General features: G+C 40.9%; 1 protein-coding gene across 1 annotated transcript in view; it reads right to left on the bottom strand.

Annotated features, from left to right (window-relative positions):
• Positions 1-3,104: 3,104 nt before the first annotated feature.
• LOC115118311 (uncharacterized) overlaps positions 3,105-20,076 on the bottom strand; it is a 65,716-nt gene continuing 48,744 nt past the window's right edge. Inside the window, exons 18-28 of the mRNA XM_065016694.1 lie at positions 12,683-12,816; positions 11,926-12,064; positions 9,343-9,426; positions 8,744-9,085; positions 6,567-6,776; positions 5,521-5,859; positions 5,190-5,438; positions 4,650-4,913; positions 4,358-4,448; positions 4,219-4,273; positions 3,105-4,129 (exon numbers count right to left, since the gene is read on the bottom strand). Coding sequence (XP_064872766.1) covers positions 3,890-4,129; positions 4,219-4,273; positions 4,358-4,448; positions 4,650-4,913; positions 5,190-5,438; positions 5,521-5,859; positions 6,567-6,776; positions 8,744-9,085; positions 9,343-9,426; positions 11,926-12,064; positions 12,683-12,816 — 2,147 coding nt within the window. The 3' untranslated portion in view covers positions 3,105-3,889. The remainder of the gene's footprint in view (positions 4,130-4,218; positions 4,274-4,357; positions 4,449-4,649; positions 4,914-5,189; positions 5,439-5,520; positions 5,860-6,566; positions 6,777-8,743; positions 9,086-9,342; positions 9,427-11,925; positions 12,065-12,682; positions 12,817-20,076) is intronic.

The raw sequence follows: 20,076 nt of genomic DNA, 5'->3' as shown, positions 1-20,076 counted from the left end.
ACTACTCCTAAACACAACCCACCATCACTGTGTCTCATGTTAATACTACTCCTAAACACAACCCACCATGACTGTGTCTCATGTTAATACTACTCCTACACAACCCACCATCACTGTGTCTCATGTTAATACTACTCCTAAACACAACCCACCATCACTGTGTCTCATGTTAATACTACTCCTAAACACAACCCACCATCACTGTGTCTCATGTTAATACTACTCCTAAACACAACCCACCATCACTGTGTCTCATGTTAATACTACTCCTAAACACAACCCACCATCACTGTCTCATGTTAATACTACTCCTAAACACAACCCACCATCACTGTGTCTCATGTTAATACTACTCCTATGCACAACCCACCATCACTGTGTCTCATGTTAATACTACTCCTACACACAACCCACCATCACTGTGTCTCATGTTAATACTACTCCTATACACAAACCACCATCACTGTGTCTCATGTTAATACTACTCCTAAACACAACCCACCATCACTGTGTCTCATGTTAATACTACTCCTAAACACAACCCACCATGACTGTGTCTCATGTTAATACTACTCCTACACAACCCACCATCACTGTGTCTCATGTTAATACTACTCCTAAACACAACCCACCATCACTGTGTCTCATGTTAATACTACTCCTAAACACAACCCACCATCACTGTGTCTCATGTTAATACTACTCCTAAACACAACCCACCATCACTGTGTCTCATGTTAATACTACTCCTAAACACAACCCACCATCACTGTCTCATGTTAATACTACTCCTAAACACAACCCACCATCACTGTGTCTCATGTTAATACTACTCCTATGCACAACCCACCATCACTGTGTCTCATGTTAATACTACTCCTACACACAACCCACCATCACTGTGTCTCATGTTAATACTACTCCTAAACACAACCCACCATCACTGTGTCTCATGTTAATACTCCTCCTAAACACAACCCACCATCACTGTCTCATGTTAATACTACTCCTAAACACAACCCACCATCACTGTGTCTCATGTTAATACTACTCCTAAACACAGTCCTCCATCACTGTGTCTCATGTTAATACTACTCCTAAACACAACCCACCATCACTGTGTCTCATGTTAATACTACTCCTAAACACAACCCACCATCACTGTGTCTCATGTTAATACTACTCCTAAACACAACCCACCATCACTGTGTCTCATGTTAATACTACTCCTAAACACAACACTCCATCACTGTGTCTCATGTTAATACTACTCCTAAACACAACACTCCATCACTGTGTCTCATGTTAATACTACTCCTAAACACAACCCACCATCATTGTGTCTCATGTTAATACTACTCCTAAACACAACCCACCATCACTGTGTCTCATGTTAATACTACTCCTAAACACAACCCACCATCACTGTGTCTCATGTTAATACTACTCCTAAACACAACCCACCATCACTGTGTCTCATGTTAAAACTACTCCTAAACACAACCCACCATCACTGTGTCTCGTGTTAATACTACTCCTAAACACAACCCACCATCACTGTGTCTCGTGTTAATACTACTCCTAAACACAACCCACCATCACTGTGTCTCATGTTAATACTACTCCTAAACACAACCCACCATCACTGTCTCATGTTAAAACTACTCCTAAACACAACCCCAACACAATCCTTCTGCAGAAATGCCTTTTGGTATTACTGGCATACTGTACTCTACTGATCATGTTTTAAACACACAATTGAATAATCTGAACTTAACTAAACACATGTACTATTATATCTATTGTATTATTGACTACGCTTGTTTACTCCATGTGTAACTCTGTTGTTGTTTGTGTCGCACTGCTTTGCTTTATCTTGGCCAGGTTGCAGTTGTAAATGAGAACTTGTTCTCAACTTTCCTACCTGGTTAAATAAAGGTGAAATAAAATAATACAAATAACATCATCAATAAAACAATACATCATATAATACATTATTACATCATGAATCTAATATTTCACATTTGCAATATAGAATCCACAATACCACAATACCATAACATTACTTGTGTGTGTGTGTGTGTGTGTGTGTGTGTGTTACATTAACAGCAAACACAATACCCGTGATCTTATCGTAAACACATTGGAAGGAGTCCCATGAAATTACATAGTAGACTTTGTTTTAGGGATGTCCTAAAATGTACACCGTAGAGAAGATAATTTCATGTCTATTGAAGAGGATCAGTGACATCATGTCAGAATTGGAAAGCATTCTGATTTACATAATGTGGATTTATGATGTTACATCATGTACTCTCAAATCAACAAACTTTTTTTTCTTATGTCCTGTGTGCTACCAAGGGGTACAGGGACAGTGAATTCTATACAACAAAAGGCATATGTTTAAGTCAGGTTAAAGCTACAGTCTGTGATTGGTACATCCATTTTCAGAGTTTTAAATTAATGATGTATGGCCATTTTTTCTTGAAGAATATAACTTAAATGCTTAGAAGCTTATTTCAACGGTACAACCCCATCAGAACCCTTTAAAACAGGGTTAAAACAATCATTTTGATCTCATGGATAGAATTCCAGAGTGGTTACATTTCTCCAGACAGAATTCTCAGCTGTTTACCAAAACAGATGGCGAAGTGGCCGTGTTTCTTTTTTATCACAGAATGTATTTTTAGATGATATAATACATTTTGTTAATAATGTCATTTTTGTGTAGTTGTGCTTTTGCTTGTAATGCAAACGAAAGTGAAACCATTGGATGGAGACCCATAGTAGACTTTTGTCATAAGGAGTCGGGATGTCCTAAAATGTACACCGTACGTAAAGATAATTTCACAGGTGTATAGAAGAGGACCAGTGACATCATGCTAGAATTGAAATGCTTGCTCATTTGCATGATATTAATTATATATGTTCTATCATCATAATACTCTCATGTCAACAAACTGATATTTCTTCTTTGTTCAACTTATTTTAAAATAAACCCTATCGGCATTACCTCTGTCATTGTTTTACTTTGTTAAAACATCAGTGACTTAAAGGAGGCCACATTCACTGTTTGACAAAATGGAAGAGCGTGAGAACCAAAGGAGGATGAAAGCATTTATTAACATTTTCTCATGGATAAACAAACACTGGCCACTCATCACATTTGACAAAAAGTAAGAAACACATTTAGATAAGTGATTCAAAAAGCCTTATAGTATCATGCTTGACAGTCTCAATATCAACGCCAAGTTAATGTCATACATCGAATCAGATAAGAGTGCAGCTGTATAGTCTTGTGCAGATTTGTTTTTTGCTAAAGTTTAGTCTAAAGACACGACTAGAAATTGGCCTAAAACAATCACTTAAGAAACACATTTCAATTCAGGAAGTAAACTGTCATCTTTTCTCAATGCTTTTCAATGAGGAACAATTGGAATTGGAATTTTCCTAAATCGAAATGGAATTGACCCAAAGCCTGAGTGCAACTTTTCAAAATGTCCATTGTTACACCATATTATGAGTTCAAGGAAATGCACTTTGCCCTGAAGGAGGTTGCTGAGGTGAGAACGGGTCATAATAATGGCTGGAACGAGGCAAATAGAATGGAAACCATGTGTTTGATGTATTTTATAACATTCCACTTATTCTGCTCCGGCCATCACCACGAGCCCATCCTCCCCAATGAAGGTGCCGCCATCCCTCTGTGCTTCAACTATTGATGGAGGGAGATCTCAGGGACAATGAGTTGTCACTAGGGGGTCAACCGTTTTGCTTATTGATGAAATCATTGTCTACTCTTCCAATAAACAGCAGCATATGAATGCCCTTGATGATGTCTGTGAGTTCAGTGTTCTAGTATTGACTCTGTTGTAATGGCAGAAAACATTCACCGGGTGGCAGCACTGGGGCGGCTGAATTTCACAGCAGCATACTGGATATCCTCGTCCTGAATCTGGGGCTGAGGCAGCTGGACGGTGGAGTATAGAGGCACTTCCTGGTTTTTGGAGCCAGAGAAGTGGACGCTGGCGTAGTGAACATCATCCTGGTTGTCTGTGGACTCTGTCTGTGCTGCAGTAGAGGTCATGGCCATGCTTGAGATGTTGTCATACACTGGACTAGAGTCTCCCTGATGGACAAAGAGAGGACAGACAACATAAGGAGTATAAATGCTCCACAAAGCAATACACAGTCACCTTCTGTTTCCAACAGACTCACCTGTACATTCTCTGATGTGTCTCTTGTGTCAGAGGTGGATTTGGAGGCCTTCTTCCTGTTTTACACATTAATGAATGAATCAATCAATGTTACTAAAGCTAAATAATAAAACTGAAAAATGTGTTTTCACTTCACTCACCGGAACCACATGAAGCCAGAGAGACAGAGGATGAGAACCAGAACAACCACTATGATTCCTACAACTGCAGTCATAAAGGAGGTTGGTTTCCCTATGATACAATATGGATGATTTGAGTAAATGGCATTATATAATGAACTACAAATGAACTATAATACAGGACAGTAATGCAATACTTGTTAAGGGATCTTATAACCCAGTGAAAACTAATGTGTAATTAGTCAGAGTAGAATGATTAAGATTAGATTGAAACATGTAGTTCTGTGTTGAAGTATTGAAGATGTAACTTTACCTGCTACAATGATCATCAGAGCTGTAGAGTTCATAGATCCTCTTCCATTCTGGGCCTCACAGTAGTATTCTCCTCTGTCCTCAGAGATGATGTTAGTGATGCTGTAACTCTGTCCTGATGCTTTTTCTGAGGTTACGTTTTTCTTGTACCAGGTGTATTTGTCCACAGGTGGGTTGGCATCACTGCTGCAGGTCAGAGTCACTGAACTGCCCTCCACTATTTCACCAGAGGGACTGACTGACACTGAGGTGTTCTTTGGGCCATCTGGTGGACAATATGTAACACATTGTTCATACATAGAGCTTTACATGAGGAGCATCATGGAACTTGGATTTATGATTAAAATAAATTAAATATTAATATAAATATGTATAACTTAGACAATTATGTAACAATACAGTGTTTGTGAAGTACTTGTAGTTACTACAGTAATGAGATGAGTACAATCATGGAACTTGGACAAAGATTGAAAATGGATAGAATAGATTAGAGAAGATGTTACTAAAAGAATACAACTGGAGATGTATCACACATCCTCACATGTGACAGTGAGAGTCTCTGCAGCAGAGGGGAGATCCTCATGTCCTTCTACAGAACAGGAGTATCTGCCTGCATCCTCACTGCTGACTGGGTTTAGGAACAGACTGTTAGATTGGTTGGTTACATGTCCATTCTTGTACCAGATGTAGGTGGCATTGGGGTTGTCACTCAGAGAACAGGTGGTGCTACAGGTCAGTGTCACCTTCTGTCCCTCTGTCACAGTGGCAGGAGTCACCTTCACCTGCAGACCTAAATGAAAGAGGATTAAAACACTGAGTACATCATAAAGTAATCGTTTGCAGTATTGATAGGATGTGACCTGCAGTGTTACCTGTGACAGTCAGAGTTGTTCCAGGGAAGGTGGGATCCCAGGTTGTCTGGTCTGTTCTGAATCTAAACTTATACTCAGCTGAATCCTCCTCTCTCAGGTCTGTGATTCTCAGGATGGAGTCACTCTGCATATTTCCAAGGTACCCCACACGACCTCCATACCCCGGGCTCAGGATTTGAGGCGCCTCATTAAGTTTTCCTTTTGTATACCAGATTGTTTCAGAAACTGTATGCCCACTGGGATAAGTATAAGAGCAGGATATGTCCACTGATGTCCCCTTCAAGGTACAGATCCTCTGATGGGTGTAAGTCACGTGGAAATAACTGTGACCCTCAACAGCTGAAACACAAGTACATTTTTCAAATGGTGGAAGTATTTAAAACTGTAAAATCAACCACCATTAATCTAAATGGAATAGTAGCTCTACCTCATGTCTGTTTCACTAAACATCAACCACCATTAATCTAAATGGAATAGTAGCTCTATCTCATGTCTGTTTCACTAAACATCAACCACCATTAATCTAAATGGAATAGTAGCTCTATCTCATGTCTGTTTCACTAAACATCAACTACCATTAATCTAAATGGAATAGTAGCTCTATCTCATGTCTGTTTCACTAAACATCATCCACCATTAATCTAAATGGAATAGTAGCTCTATCTCATGTCTGTTTCACTAAACATCAACCACCATTAATCTAAATGGAATAGTAGCTCTATCTCATGTCTGTTTCACTAAACATCAACCACCATTAATCTAAATGGAATAGTAGCTCTATCTCATGTCTGTTTCACTAAACATCAACCACCATTAATCTAAATGGAATAGTAGCTCTATCTCATGTCTGTTTCACTAAACATCAACCACCATTAATCTAAATGGAATAGTAGCTCTATCTCATGTCTGTTTCACTAAACATCAACCACCATTAATCTAAATGGAATAGTAGCTCTATCTCATGTCTGTTTCACTAAACATCAACACTGACCAATGATGTATTGGAGGATTTTGACAGACTTTAAAAGTGTATTAGTCACACTCACACACTGCAGGAGAATTGATGCCTTTTACAGCACAGTAGAAGCTGTCTTCAGTTTTAAAGTAGACTGTGTATGAGGGGGAGGAGTCCTCTTGTACAATCTTACTGTTCCTGTACCAGATGTAGGTGGGGTTGGGGTTGTCAGTCAGAGTACAGGTGGTGCTACAGGTCAGTGTCGTTGACCACCATGTAGTGGTCACCTTCACCTGCAGGTCTGGAGTAGATAACAACATTAAAACCATCAATGACCTGTTGTCTAGTTCAAATGAGGCAGGAGTGGACGTTCTCAAATCATCAATTCAGACATTCCTTTTATACCATACATTCATATTTATTATATTATTTCTGTACACATCAAGACAATTTTCCAGAACCACTTAGACAGATTAAGATTATATACAATGTCAACACTATATATAATATCACTGTACCTGTAATAGACAGAGTGATTAAACACATCAATACTATATATAATATCACTGTACCTGTAACAGACAGAGTGATTAAACACATCAACACTATATATAATATCACTGTACCTGTAACAGACAGAGTGATTAAACACATCAACACTATATATAATATCACTGTACCTGTAACAGACAGAGTGACTAAACACATCAACACTATATATAATATCACTGTACCTGTAACAGACAGAGTGATTAAACACATCAATACTATATATAATATCACTGTACCTGTAACAGACAGAGTGATTAAACACATCAACACTATATATAATATCACTGTACCTGTAACAGACAGAGTGATTAAACACATCAATACTATATATAATATCACTGTAATATCACTGTACCTGTAACAGACAGAGTGATTAAACACATCAACACTATATATAATATCACTGTACCTGTAACAGACAGAGTGATTAAACACATCAACACTATATATAATATCACTGTACCTGTAACAGACAGAGTGATTCAACACATCAACACTATATATAATATCACTGTACCTGTAACAGACAGAGTGATTAAACACATCAACACTATATATAATATCACTGTACCTGTAACAGACAGAGTGATTCAACAGATCAATACTATATATAATATCACTGTACCTGTAACAGACAGAGTGACTAAACACATCAACACTATATATAATATCACTGTACCTGTAACAGACAGAGTGATTAAACACATCAACACTATATATAATATCACTGTACCTGTAACAGACAGAGTGACTAAACACATCAACACTATATATAATATCACTGTACCTGTAACAGACAGAGTGATTAAACACATCAATACTATATATAATATCACTGTACCTGTAACAGACAGAGTGATTAAACACATCAACACTATATATAATATCACTGTACCTGTAACAGACAGAGTGATTAAACACATCAATACTATATATAATATCACTGTAATATCACTGTACCTGTAACAGACAGAGTGATTAAACACATCAACACTATATATAATATCACTGTACCTGTAACAGACAGAGTGATTCAACACATCAACACTATATATAATATCACTGTACCTGTAACAGACAGAGTGATTAAACACATCAACACTATATATAATATCACTGTACCTGTAACAGACAGAGTGATTCAACAGATCAATACTATATATAATATCACTGTACCTGTAACAGACAGAGTGACTAAACACATCAACACTATATATAATATCACTGTACCTGTAACAGACAGAGTGATTAAACACATCAACACTATATATAATATCACTGTACCTGTAACAGACAGAGTGACTAAACACATCAACACTATATATAATATCACTGTACCTGTAACAGACAGAGTGATTAAACACATCAACACTATATATAATATCACTGTACCTGTAACAGACAGAGTGACTAAACACATCAACACTATATATAATATCACTGTACCTGTAACAGACAGAGTGATTAAACACATCAACACTATATATAATATCACTGTACCTGTAACAGACAGAGTGATTAAACACATCAACACTATATATAATATCACTGTACCTGTAACAGACAGAGTGATTAAACACATCAACACTATATATAATATCACTGTACCTGTAACAGACAGAGTGATTCAACACATCAACACTATATATAATATCACTGTACCTGTAACAGACAGAGTGATTAAACACATCAATACTATATATAATATTACTGTACCTGTAACAGACAGAGTGACTCCAGGATCACCAGTATATTTCCCTCCAGTCTGATCTGTTATAAATCTGAATTTGTAATCAGCTGAGTCACTTTCTCTCAGGTCTGTGAATCTCAGGGTGTGGCCATTCGTCTTATCACTACGGTACGTCACATGACCATTGTAGTCATTTATCAGATTTACATAATTCTCCACATCATACTTTTTGGTGAACCAGAAGGTTGTTGTGACTTTATGCCAACTGGGATATCTGATAGAGCAGGACATCTCCACTGTTGACCCCTTCAAGGTACAGATACTCTGAGTGGTGTAGGTAACACTCCAGCCATACTGACCCAGTACCACTGAAACACAGTTAGACATCACAAGGGTGTTACATTAAGTTCAAGGTCTTGTGACTCTAACACTTTGTTCCATAGTTGCTGAGTTGAGACAGATACTCTTTGGTTGAGTGTGAATGGAAACCACAGATAAGCTTCACTCAGTGAGGTGAGAAAGACAACTGTTTAAAGGGAAGTGGAGACATAAAAAATGGTTGTGCTTTTAGAAATATCTGTAGTTTGACAAACTGGGCAACTAAAATATAAGAATGAGACCGTACCTGCTACAGACCAGAGAAAGACCACCAGAGAAAGACGACCACCTGCTGTTCTCAAGGCCATTGTTGCATCTCCCACCCTGCAGTCTTAGAAACATAAACAACAACTCACTCTATAGCTGCTGAATAACTCCACCTGATACATTGAAGTAGAAACTGTAAATGGGGTACAGGGCCTCATTACTGAAAATAAACCAGACTCATATTGTGTTGTGTTGTATTGTGCTATATGGTTGTCTATGTGAATACTGTCTGTATGTAAGTCTGTTGCACTATGTATGTAATGTGTGTGATGTGTTGCATGTCTGTCTACATCTGTCTATTTAAGATGACATGTTGTATGATGCAAAAACTATTTATCTAATGGATACAATAAAGTCATCATTATCTTCACCATCATCATCATCATCATTATAAACAACAACAACTTATTGAACAGGTCTGTATTACTGTAAACACATATTTCTGAATGTTCTGAAGCTGTTTTATTCTCAGAACCCCAAATATAGGAGGATAAATGTTCAATCCTCTACGGTCCATCAAGCTGTACAGCAGCCTAAAGACTGACGCCCGGTTTCAATTATTGTTAATATAATTGAATTATGCCAATGTGCTTTCATCAATTGAAAGCCCTTCATCTATTTTATGAGAATTTGTAAGATTTCTTGTTTGCATAAATTAGACGCAGACCAGTCTTTAAATAATAGGTAATAGAATTTATTCTCGGAGCGCGCTACCACTCAAACACATGCATCAGTTTAAATACAGATCATGACGTCATTTCACCTTAACCGAACCCCCTCCTCTCGACAGGACAAAGTAAGGTGAAAAGTTCATTCTAACTTACTAACACACTCCCAGATAACTTTTGACCCCTCAACATTATCGATCACCACTGAACTGACAGTTTTAATTAACAGAAACCCTAGGAATGCACTCACTGCCTTATCTAAAAAGCCCAGAGCTAAGTTTCAGGTTGGGTCAACCATAGGCTAACGACCTTATGTGTTTACACAGTCCACAACCCATTTGTTCCTGCCCAGTAGAAATGGTGTTCATTAACATTTTATTCCTCCTTGTCCTGTCACACAATTTCTTCTTATGAACTCATATTGTTAATCAGATATAATATAACAGAGTATAAGTTTACTTACAGTTCCATTTAAAATGATTTGTTCAGTCATATTAATCATAATTTCCTAACATTTATAGCTCCTATCCCCAAGCTGTGAGGATAAACAGAAGTCACACACACACACACACACACACACAATGTTACAATGTTTGTTTGCTTGTCTATTTTACCCTGATTAATCATCTCAGCCCTATGTAGATCAACACTCCTACACTGAGACACTTTATGACTATAGACCTTGATGTAACAACCAAAACACAGCTCAAAACATAACAAGTAAAGTGATACATTACTACCCTCAAGTATATGACTTATTACTAAAAACAAATAACCCAAAACTATTTTTCCAGATATTGTCAACTGTACTTACAGGGTGAAGTGAAGGGGAGAGGTCTTGTACAGTGAGTCAACTTACTGGTAGTGAGTGGGAACTGCTAGTAAGTGTCAGTTCTGTGGTTGATACATATTTAAAGTAGCTGATACAGAACTGTCCTCTCCTTCCTCTTTAAGTCATTAACATGCATGACGACCAGACCAGCACATCAGAAAAGGGAAGTTACTGTATTAAAATGGGTCCTAAATTTCTATAATGGACAAAATGTCCCCCATTTCAACTTTCATTTAAATACAGAACCATGTTAACAATATGTTGACTATTCTATATGGAATGTTTATAATATCTTAGAATGTGTTGTCTTGTCCCTCTGAGTTCTACATGGAACAGGTCAAAGTTCCATTTGGTCAGTTCCATGATGTCATTCTATTCATTATATTCTACTAACACATTTAATGTACACTCCTCATCAGCTGCATCAAAGACCCTGCACTGACCCCCTTTAGTGTCAACAACATGGTTGTTGTAGAGGCGTTGGCCTGGGCAACAACCCCCTCAAGATTCTAATGATGACATCATCTCCATCATCTAACATCAATAACCAAACATGTTTCACAGCTCAGGCCGAGGGGGCGGGGGAAGGAAATCAGAGGAACACTCCTCTTCACTTTGATTGACACTTACTCCTACCGTGTGTCTAGTGTGCTGTCTGTGCTGTGTGTCAGAGGACTACAAAAGCAGTGACACCCTCCCAACAGCCCCATTCTAGCCAAGTTTCCGGTTCCCTTTTCAGGTCCCTCCTCCCCTTCCTCAATCTTCATATTCATATTCATTATTCCTTCTCATTATCCTCCTGGTCCTGGGAGAGAGAGACAAACAGTATGAAAACACAAGCACCTGCACCTGTGTGTAACAGACGGGAGACTCTGGCAGCTCAGGACAGGAGGAAGATTCTGGCAGCTCTGGACAGGCTCGGGAGCACCTGTAGGGAGGAGACGGAGAGACAGCCTGGTGCGGGGGGCTGCCACCGGAGGGCTGGTGCGTGGAGGCGGCACCGGCTAGACCGGACCGTAGAGGCGCACTGGAGGTCTCGAGCACCGAGCCTGCCCAACCCTACCTGGCTGACTGCTCCCGTAGCCAGGCCAGTGCGGCGAGGTGGAATAGCCCACACTGGACTGTGCTGCTGCCTTCTCATACCACCGCCTCTCGGCTTTCGCTGCCTCCAGCTCAGCCTTGGGGCGGCGATACTCTCCCAGCTATACCCAGGGTCCCTTGCCATCCAGAATCTCCTCCCATGTCCAGGAGTCCTGTGATCGCTGCTGCTGCCCGTTACCACGCTGCTTGGTCCTTTGGTGGTGGGTGATTCTGTAACGGCCGTTGGTGGTGGAAGAAGAGGAGGACCAAGGTGCAGCGTGGTATGTGTCCATATTTATTAAATGAACACGGAAATAACAAAAATAACAAAGAGACCGACCGAAAACAGTTCTGGTCGGTGCAGACACACAACAGAAAACAATCACCCACAACTCAAAGGTGAAACCAGGCTACCTAAGTATGGTTCTCAATCAGGGACAACGATTGACAGCTGCCTCTGATTGAGAACCATACCAGTCCAAACACAGAAATCCCAAATTATAGAAAAAAGAAAAATAGACTGCCCACCCCAACTCACGCCCTGACCATATTAAAACAAAGACAAAACAAAGGAACTAAGGTCAGAACGTGACACTGTGCTCCTGCTTCCACCTTCCATTTCAAACGTTTATATGAGATGATTAGTAACACTTTATAACTCATAATTATTCATTATAAATGCTTATATATATGTTTATAAATCGTAGATGATGTTTTGACAGACAGATGGATGTCCTTACCCTGTGGAGGCGTACTGGGAGGCTGGGGAGGTGTTGAGGCCTATAGGGTTGGTCCTCTGAGGAGAGGGAGGGGTTCTCTGCATTTAGCTGTCTGGGTACCTGATCACCAGCCTGGTGCTCTCCAGCTCCACCCCCTGGACCGGAGGACAAACAGCAGGCACAGTCCAAATACATGCAATGGGACCAATAGCGTAGTTCCACAAGTCCAATGGAACCAATAACAAAGCTTGTTTTTCCTTTGCTGCAAGAAAGGAGTTGAATCGTTGTACTTTCCTCTCTGTGTTGAACGATGGTGAAACTTTTTAAAGCTCTAAACTGAAGCTCAAAACTGAAGGCTCTTGACTCTGTGTATCATGCAGAGATGTCTAACTTACCATTGTGATCTCTACTGTGCTGTCAGGTGGACATCAGTAGCGCAGCCTCAAACCCTGGTCCATTCCTATTCAGAAGGCCATTTAAGGAAAACTGAGGGGAGGGGAAGGGAGGTAGAGGAGATGAAGTGAGAGAGTGAAGGGGAGAAAGGATGGGGAGATAGAAGGAGTGGGGAGAGGGAGAAGACAGACTGACACACACACACAATCAGCAATTTCCACGTTCACAGCAGAAAGCTCAGACACTGACCTTCAACCCCTTCAGTGCACTCCCCTTGAGGAAGTATCCCTTTGGCCAATCAGGGGTGAGCTGGATGGACTTCTGAGTGTCTGATAGGCAGAGGGGTAGAGCTCCAGACACCAGTAGCAGTATAAACCATATTCCCAGAGAACCAAAGAAATACAAGAAATGAGATCAAAGTAGAAATAGTCCATCCAGATCTTTACCACCTAGTAAATCTGTTGGACCACTTACACTAGAGTACTCCTGCAATAGTCTAGGGAGCAACATACCCATACCACACACACACACACACACACATATTAACACACACACACACCCATACAACATCTGAACTACCAGGAAAGACTCTGGCAAGTTCTAGACTCAGTGTGTGTTTACGTGTGTGTGTGCGTGCATGTTCGTGTGTGTGTTTGTTGATGAACAGTGCTGATTGTTGATCTATTACAGTTTATCTCCTGACAGTAATGGAGTATCCCTGGCTGGCCTATAGGCTAGCCACTCATGCATTATGTTGCTAAATGGCGCCATCAAGTGTACAATAGACAGAAATACAAGAAACATAATTGATTTATTTGTTGTCTATTTATTGTCTAACTTTGAGCTTATTTACAACATGATACTTGTACTGTATTCAATGTAAAAAAAAATGCAAAATGTAATGTATCTAAAATAGGTAATAATTCATAATTTGATAATAAAAGAAGCAATATTATGACACTGAACAATATAGTATAACATAATATAAAATATAAATTGCCCAATAATATCTGACACCAATACAAAGTAAAACGTATTAAAACAAATCAGGAGCAACTCCAGGGCTAAAATTATTTAAAAGCTCTTATCAATATTATTCATTTTGTGTCACTAAAACAAGCCAATACTTTATCTATTATAAAAACTCTGGAATTGGCTAAATCCCATAGAAAAAGATCAAAAACAGATAAGTACACAAGAAAAGTAGGCTATTCATTAAGCGGAGCAAGTTCAGAAAGGAAACCCGAGGGCCCGCCTCAACTGAGAATGGAACCAATTAGAGGCTAGTATCATTCACGACTTCCTTATTGACCTGGTCTGCTCTTACATCCTTCTGCCGCTTGCTGCTACTAAGCGCTGGCTCCTTTTTGTCCTTTGACTCTGCTGCTGTAACTAGCTGTTTCTCGCTATGCTGCTGATTTCTGATATGTTTTCTTTGTAAGTGCTCGCTGGCTGTGTTTGAACCTCGCCCACATCGTTCAATATGCTCATGTTGCAATGTTTGGCTGCTGCGGTGATGTGATTGTGAGGATCAACCATGTTGCTGCTCTGTTTTCAGTTAATAGCCGGCGACATGTAGAATTAGCTTAGTAGAATTAGCCTCAGGAGTAGTCAATCATATAGCCTACTTGTTTGTTCCCAAATCCAGCTTTCAAGCTGAGTCAGTGCGCTCAGTGAACCATCATAGAGAATAGTCCTTCAGGGATTGGCCAAGATGGCTGCTTGAGAGCTCCGTACCAAACTTCAGAAAGATTGTGAAAATTGTAAAAAAAAAAAAAAAAGTTTAGTCATTATCTTTATTTGTTCAAGATATAAGACCTTTCCTGTGACTGGAATGATAATTGGATAATTTATTTCAGCATGTCCATGCAAAGTCGTGACAAAAAAAGAAAGGAAAAAGTTAGCCGTTCTATTGCTAATCAACAAGAGAGAAACGTGCTTATAGACAACTGCCATAACTACACTTGGCCTATGGATAATATCATGCTTTCGAATGCTGAAGATGACGAATTCCCCTCTATACCGGTTACTCCGTGCAAACCTCCACCCTCCAAAAAACCCAACATGAACTCTGACATCGTGGCTACCCTCTCCTTACTCATCAACTCCAGGTGTGACGCCATTGAGAAAATGGTAGCCGCGAACACCATGGTTATCGAAGGCTTGAAAAAGACTGTGGAGTTTGCATGTGGTGAAATTAATGATGTGAAAACGAGAGTGACAAAAGTTGAAAAAAATGTGGAAAGGGTGGAAAAGAATAACAATGTCTACCATAGACGTCTCACTGATCTGGAACAATACACAAGAAAATGGAACCTGAGACTCTACGGCTTGCCAGAGGTGGAGAATGAAGATGTGCGAGGAGAGGCTATCCGTATCTGCCAAGAAGTTTTGCCTGCAGAGAAGAACAAAGTTGGTGATACCATCGACGTTGTACATCGCCTCGGCAAGAAGCAACAGCAAAGCGATTCAAGACCCAGGGGTATCATCATCCTCTTCACTACCAGATTCTACAGGGATGCTGTCTGGAAAGCTGCTAGGAAGAACGCCTTCCTTCAGAGCCATGGTATGCGTTTCGCCGAGCATCTCAGCCCGGAGGACATAGAAAGAAGGAACAAGTTGTGGCCAACGATCAAGATAGCACGAAGTGAGGGGAAGGCTGCTTACTTGGCCGGAGGACGAGGTTTCATCAACGGTTCAGAAATCCATATTCCTCCCTAAAATCTCACCAGAAGGAACAGGTTGATGGTTTCAGCCATGCTATTCTCATTTTCCTTATGTGGTTTACCTATCAAGCATCAGGTGACTATTTTAAAGGAATACTCAGGTATTTCAATTCATTAGTTTGTTCTTGTATGACCAGAAGTCCTATTTTGTTTATAAACTTACGAAGAAGATTGAAAGCTGAATTTATGTTTTATATATACATTAACTAAGATACTGTTTTAAATGGCATACAGGTCTGCTCTGACTTTACACGGTTATTGTTCTATTTAGTTATTAATACTTATTTCCACAGAAGGTCTTAGGAACGTTTATATGTAAAACATTTTGTTATTCAATTATTTTATGATCAGATTTCATATGTACTTAAAATAGTAGGTACCCTTTTATTTTAATTATTATTTGTTTTATTTCTCAGAATAGTTCCTGATTACACTAAAGAGGGTTTTTAGTCTCTCTTACCACAAGAACCCTTGGTTTGGTCTTGAACATAATTTCCAGTTGAGTTGAATTTCAAAGGTTATGGAATAAGCTATTTTCACTTTAAATTGACTTAAATGGTGCAGATCTCGGTTCCTTATCGTTTACGTTCACTGCTCCTACGTCTTTGACTCATCCTTCTACAGTTTATACTTTTATATAATCTTTGTTGTTTTGTCTTTGTCTATATTATCTCTTAATGCTAGGGGGTTACGAAACAGTGTGAAGCGCAAGGCCTTATTTTTATTTGCTAAACAATTTCGAACAAATTTTTGCTTTTTTCAAGAGTCTCACTCAATTTCTGCTGATGCCAACTTCTGGAGGTCACAGTGGGGCAACGATATTTGGCTTTCCCATGGATCTGAACGCTCTGCTGGTGTCACTACAATGAAAAATACCTTTGGTGGTAATATTCTACACTCGGAATGTGACCCCTTTGGTCACTTTATTTGTCTTGTGATCAGTTACAATGACATTACACTCATTACTGTAAACTTCTACGGGTACAACACCAAACATGAGAATGATGAGTTGCTTGAATCTATAGAGAAACATATACTTCATTGGCTATCTAAATTTCCCAATTCGTTATTATTGATAGGAGGGGACTTTAACATTACAATAGATAATTCAACTGATAGATGGCCCCCAGGTAGGCCAACCAATCAGAATTTGGGTTTAATACTTTTTATGGAAAAGTTTGATCTTACTGAGATATGGAGAGAGAGGTTTCCGGCCGAAAGATCATTCACTTGGAGTAACAAAACAGGCTCCAGACAATCCAGAATAGATTTTTGGCTTATATCCAAATGTATTGATAGTGAGTGTGTTACTACAAATATTTGTACTACTCCCCTCACAGACCATAAGGCTATTTACATTGATATCAAAATATTTACCCCTGATACAAACCTTGGTAGAGCATCCTACTGGAAGCTAAATAGCTCATTATTAAATAATGATATAGTTACATTTGAGGTTAAAGATCTGCTCTCACACTTTTGGGAAAGGGCTTGTGAAGAAAAATCTTATTGCAAGAACTGGGAGCTCTTTAAATTTGAGGTGTCCAAATATCTTAGAAAATATGGTAGTAATCTTGCTAAGACCAGAAGAGCTGAGGAGGAAAAGGTGATCATTAAGATAACTTCCCTTTCTCAGAGGTCCCCAGCTGACCTCTTGGGGGAGGAGAAGATGGAACTAATTGAGTTACAAAATAAACTGGATAATATATATAAATTAAAAGCAGAAGGAGCCTTTATTAGATCTAGGAAAAAATGGATTGAGGAGGGAGAACAGAATTCATCCTATTTCTTTAGACTTGAGAAATTTCACTCTAAAAATAACACTATCCATAAGTTAAACATTGATGGTGTTATTCCAGATGACCAAAAATTAATCGCTAAATACTGCAGCAATTTTTACAGAAAATTGTATAGCTCTACGTACTGTCAGGAGTTCACAGATATGTTTTTTAACTCACTGAATAATGTTCACTCTATCAGTGATATAGAATCTAAACAGTGTGATGAACCCATCAAAGTTGAAGAGATTATAGAGTCTATCAAACATCTAAAGAACAATAAATCACCAGGTGTTGATGGAATTACATCAGAATTTTACAAATTATTTTCTGAACAAGTAGCTCCCTTCCTATTTGAAGTCTTTTTAGAGAGTATAAAAAACAATGTTCTCCCTCCTACAATGAGTCAGGGGTTAATAACACTGATACCTAAGCCTAAAAAATAAGTGCTGCTCATTGATAACTGGCGTCCAATTTGTCTTCTTAATAATGACTATAAGATATTAGCCTCACTACTTGCAAAAAGAATTAAAGAAGTTTTGGATGCAATCATTGATGAAACACAGTCTGGCTTCATGAGGAACAGACATATTTCTAACAATGTCAGACTAGTATTAGACATATTTGACTACTCAGACCTAATAACTGAGGATAGCTTCATATTATTTTTAGATTTTTATAAAGCATTTGACACAGTAGAGCATCAGTTTCTCTTCCACTCCCTTGAGAGACTTGGCTTTGGGGATTTTTTCTGTAAGTGTCACGTTCTGACCTTAATTTCCTTTGTTTTGTATTTATTTAGTATGGTCAGGGCGTGAGTTGGGTGGGTTGTCTATGTTTGTTTTTCTAGGTTTTGGGAATTTCAATGTTTCGGCCTAGTATGGTTCTCAATCAGAGGCAGGTGTCATTAGTTGTCTCTGATTGAGAATCATACTTAGGTAGCCTGGGTTTCACTGTGTGTTTGTGGGTGATTGTTTCCGTGTCTGTGTTTGTTCGCCACACGGTACTGTTTCGGTTTTGTTCACGTTTATTGTTTTGTATTCATTGAGTGTTCAGTTCATGTTTTTAAATAAACAACCATGGACACTTACCACGCCGCATCTTGGTCCGATCCTCAGCACACCTCCTCTTCAGACGAAGAGGAGGAAAACCCTTACAGAATCACCCACCCACCAAGGACCGAGCGGCGTGGTAAAAACCGCAGCGACGACAGCAGCAGCAGCAGCAACAGCGGCCAGCATCACAGGACTCCTGGACATGGGAGCAGATACTGAACAGAGAGGGACCCTGGGCACAGGCTGGGGAAAATCGCCGTCCTAAAGCAGAGCTGGAGGCAGCGAAAGCTGAGCGGCGTGGTAAAAAACCGCAGCGACGACAGCAGCAGCAGCAGCAACAACAGCGGCCAGCATCAGAGCAGAGTCTGGACTACACGACTTGGGAGGAGATAGACAGGTGGGCGGTCGACCCAGGGAGAGTGCCGGAGCCCGCCTGGGATTCGATGGAGCAGTGCAAGGAAGGCTACAGGTGAATGAGGTTGGCGAAGCCAGCACGGCAGTGCGACAGGTACGAGAGGCGGCTCCAAATTATTTTTGGGGGGGCGGCACACGAGGTGTGGTACTAAGCCAGGTAGCAGACCTGAGCTCACTCCTCGTGCTTATGATAAGCAGCGCATTACTGGTCAGGCACCGTGTTATGCGGTTAAGCGCACGGTGTCGCCAGTGCGTGCCCATAGCCCGGTGCGCTATAGGGCAGCCCCCCGAGAGTGCCATGCGAGTGTGGGCATTGAGCCAGGGCGTATGGTGCCTGCTCAGCGGGTCTGGTCGCCGGTACGCAGTTTTGGTCCAGGTTATCCTGCGCCGGCTCTGCGTGCTGTGTCTCCGGGGCGCTGGGAGGGTGCAGTGCGTCCTCTGCCTGCGCTCCGCTCGTGCCGGGTTAATGTGGGAGTGGAGCCTAAGGGAGAGGTGCGTGTAGTAAGCACTAGATCTCCCGTGCTTACCCACAGCCCGGTTCAACCTGTGCCTGCACTCTGGAGGGTCCGGGCTAGAGTAGTTGTCCAGCCTGGGGAAGTGGTGCCAAGGTTGCGCACCAGAGCTCCAGTGCTCCCCCACAGCCCGGTCTTTCAGGCTCCTCCTAACACCAAGCCTCCTGAAGGTCTCCCCACCCTGGTGGTTCCTGTGGCAGCCCCACGCACCAGGCTGTCTCTCTGTCTCCTCCCTGCAGGTGGTCCCGCCTGTCCGGCGCCGCTGCCGGAGCGTCCCGCCTGTCCGGCGCCGCTGCCGGAGCCTCCCGCCTGTCCGGCGCCGCTGCCGGAGCCTCCCGCCTGTCCGGCGCCGCTGCCGGAGCGTCCCGCCTGTCCGGCGCCGCTGCCGCAGTCTCCCGCCTGTCCGGCGCCGCTGCCGGAGCGTCCCGCCTGTCCGGCGCCGCTGCCGGAGCCTCCCGCCTGTCCGGCGCCGCTGCCGGAGCCTCCCGCCTGTCCGGCGCCGCTGCCGGAGCCTCCCGCCTGTCCGGCGCCGCTGCC

This window comes from Oncorhynchus nerka, unplaced genomic scaffold (assembly GCF_034236695.1).
Source record: "Oncorhynchus nerka isolate Pitt River unplaced genomic scaffold, Oner_Uvic_2.0 unplaced_scaffold_907, whole genome shotgun sequence".
Lineage (NCBI taxonomy): Eukaryota > Metazoa > Chordata > Actinopteri > Salmoniformes > Salmonidae > Oncorhynchus > Oncorhynchus nerka.
The sequence above is the reverse complement of the archived record's forward strand: the minus strand, read 5'-3'. Positions and strand labels throughout refer to the sequence as shown.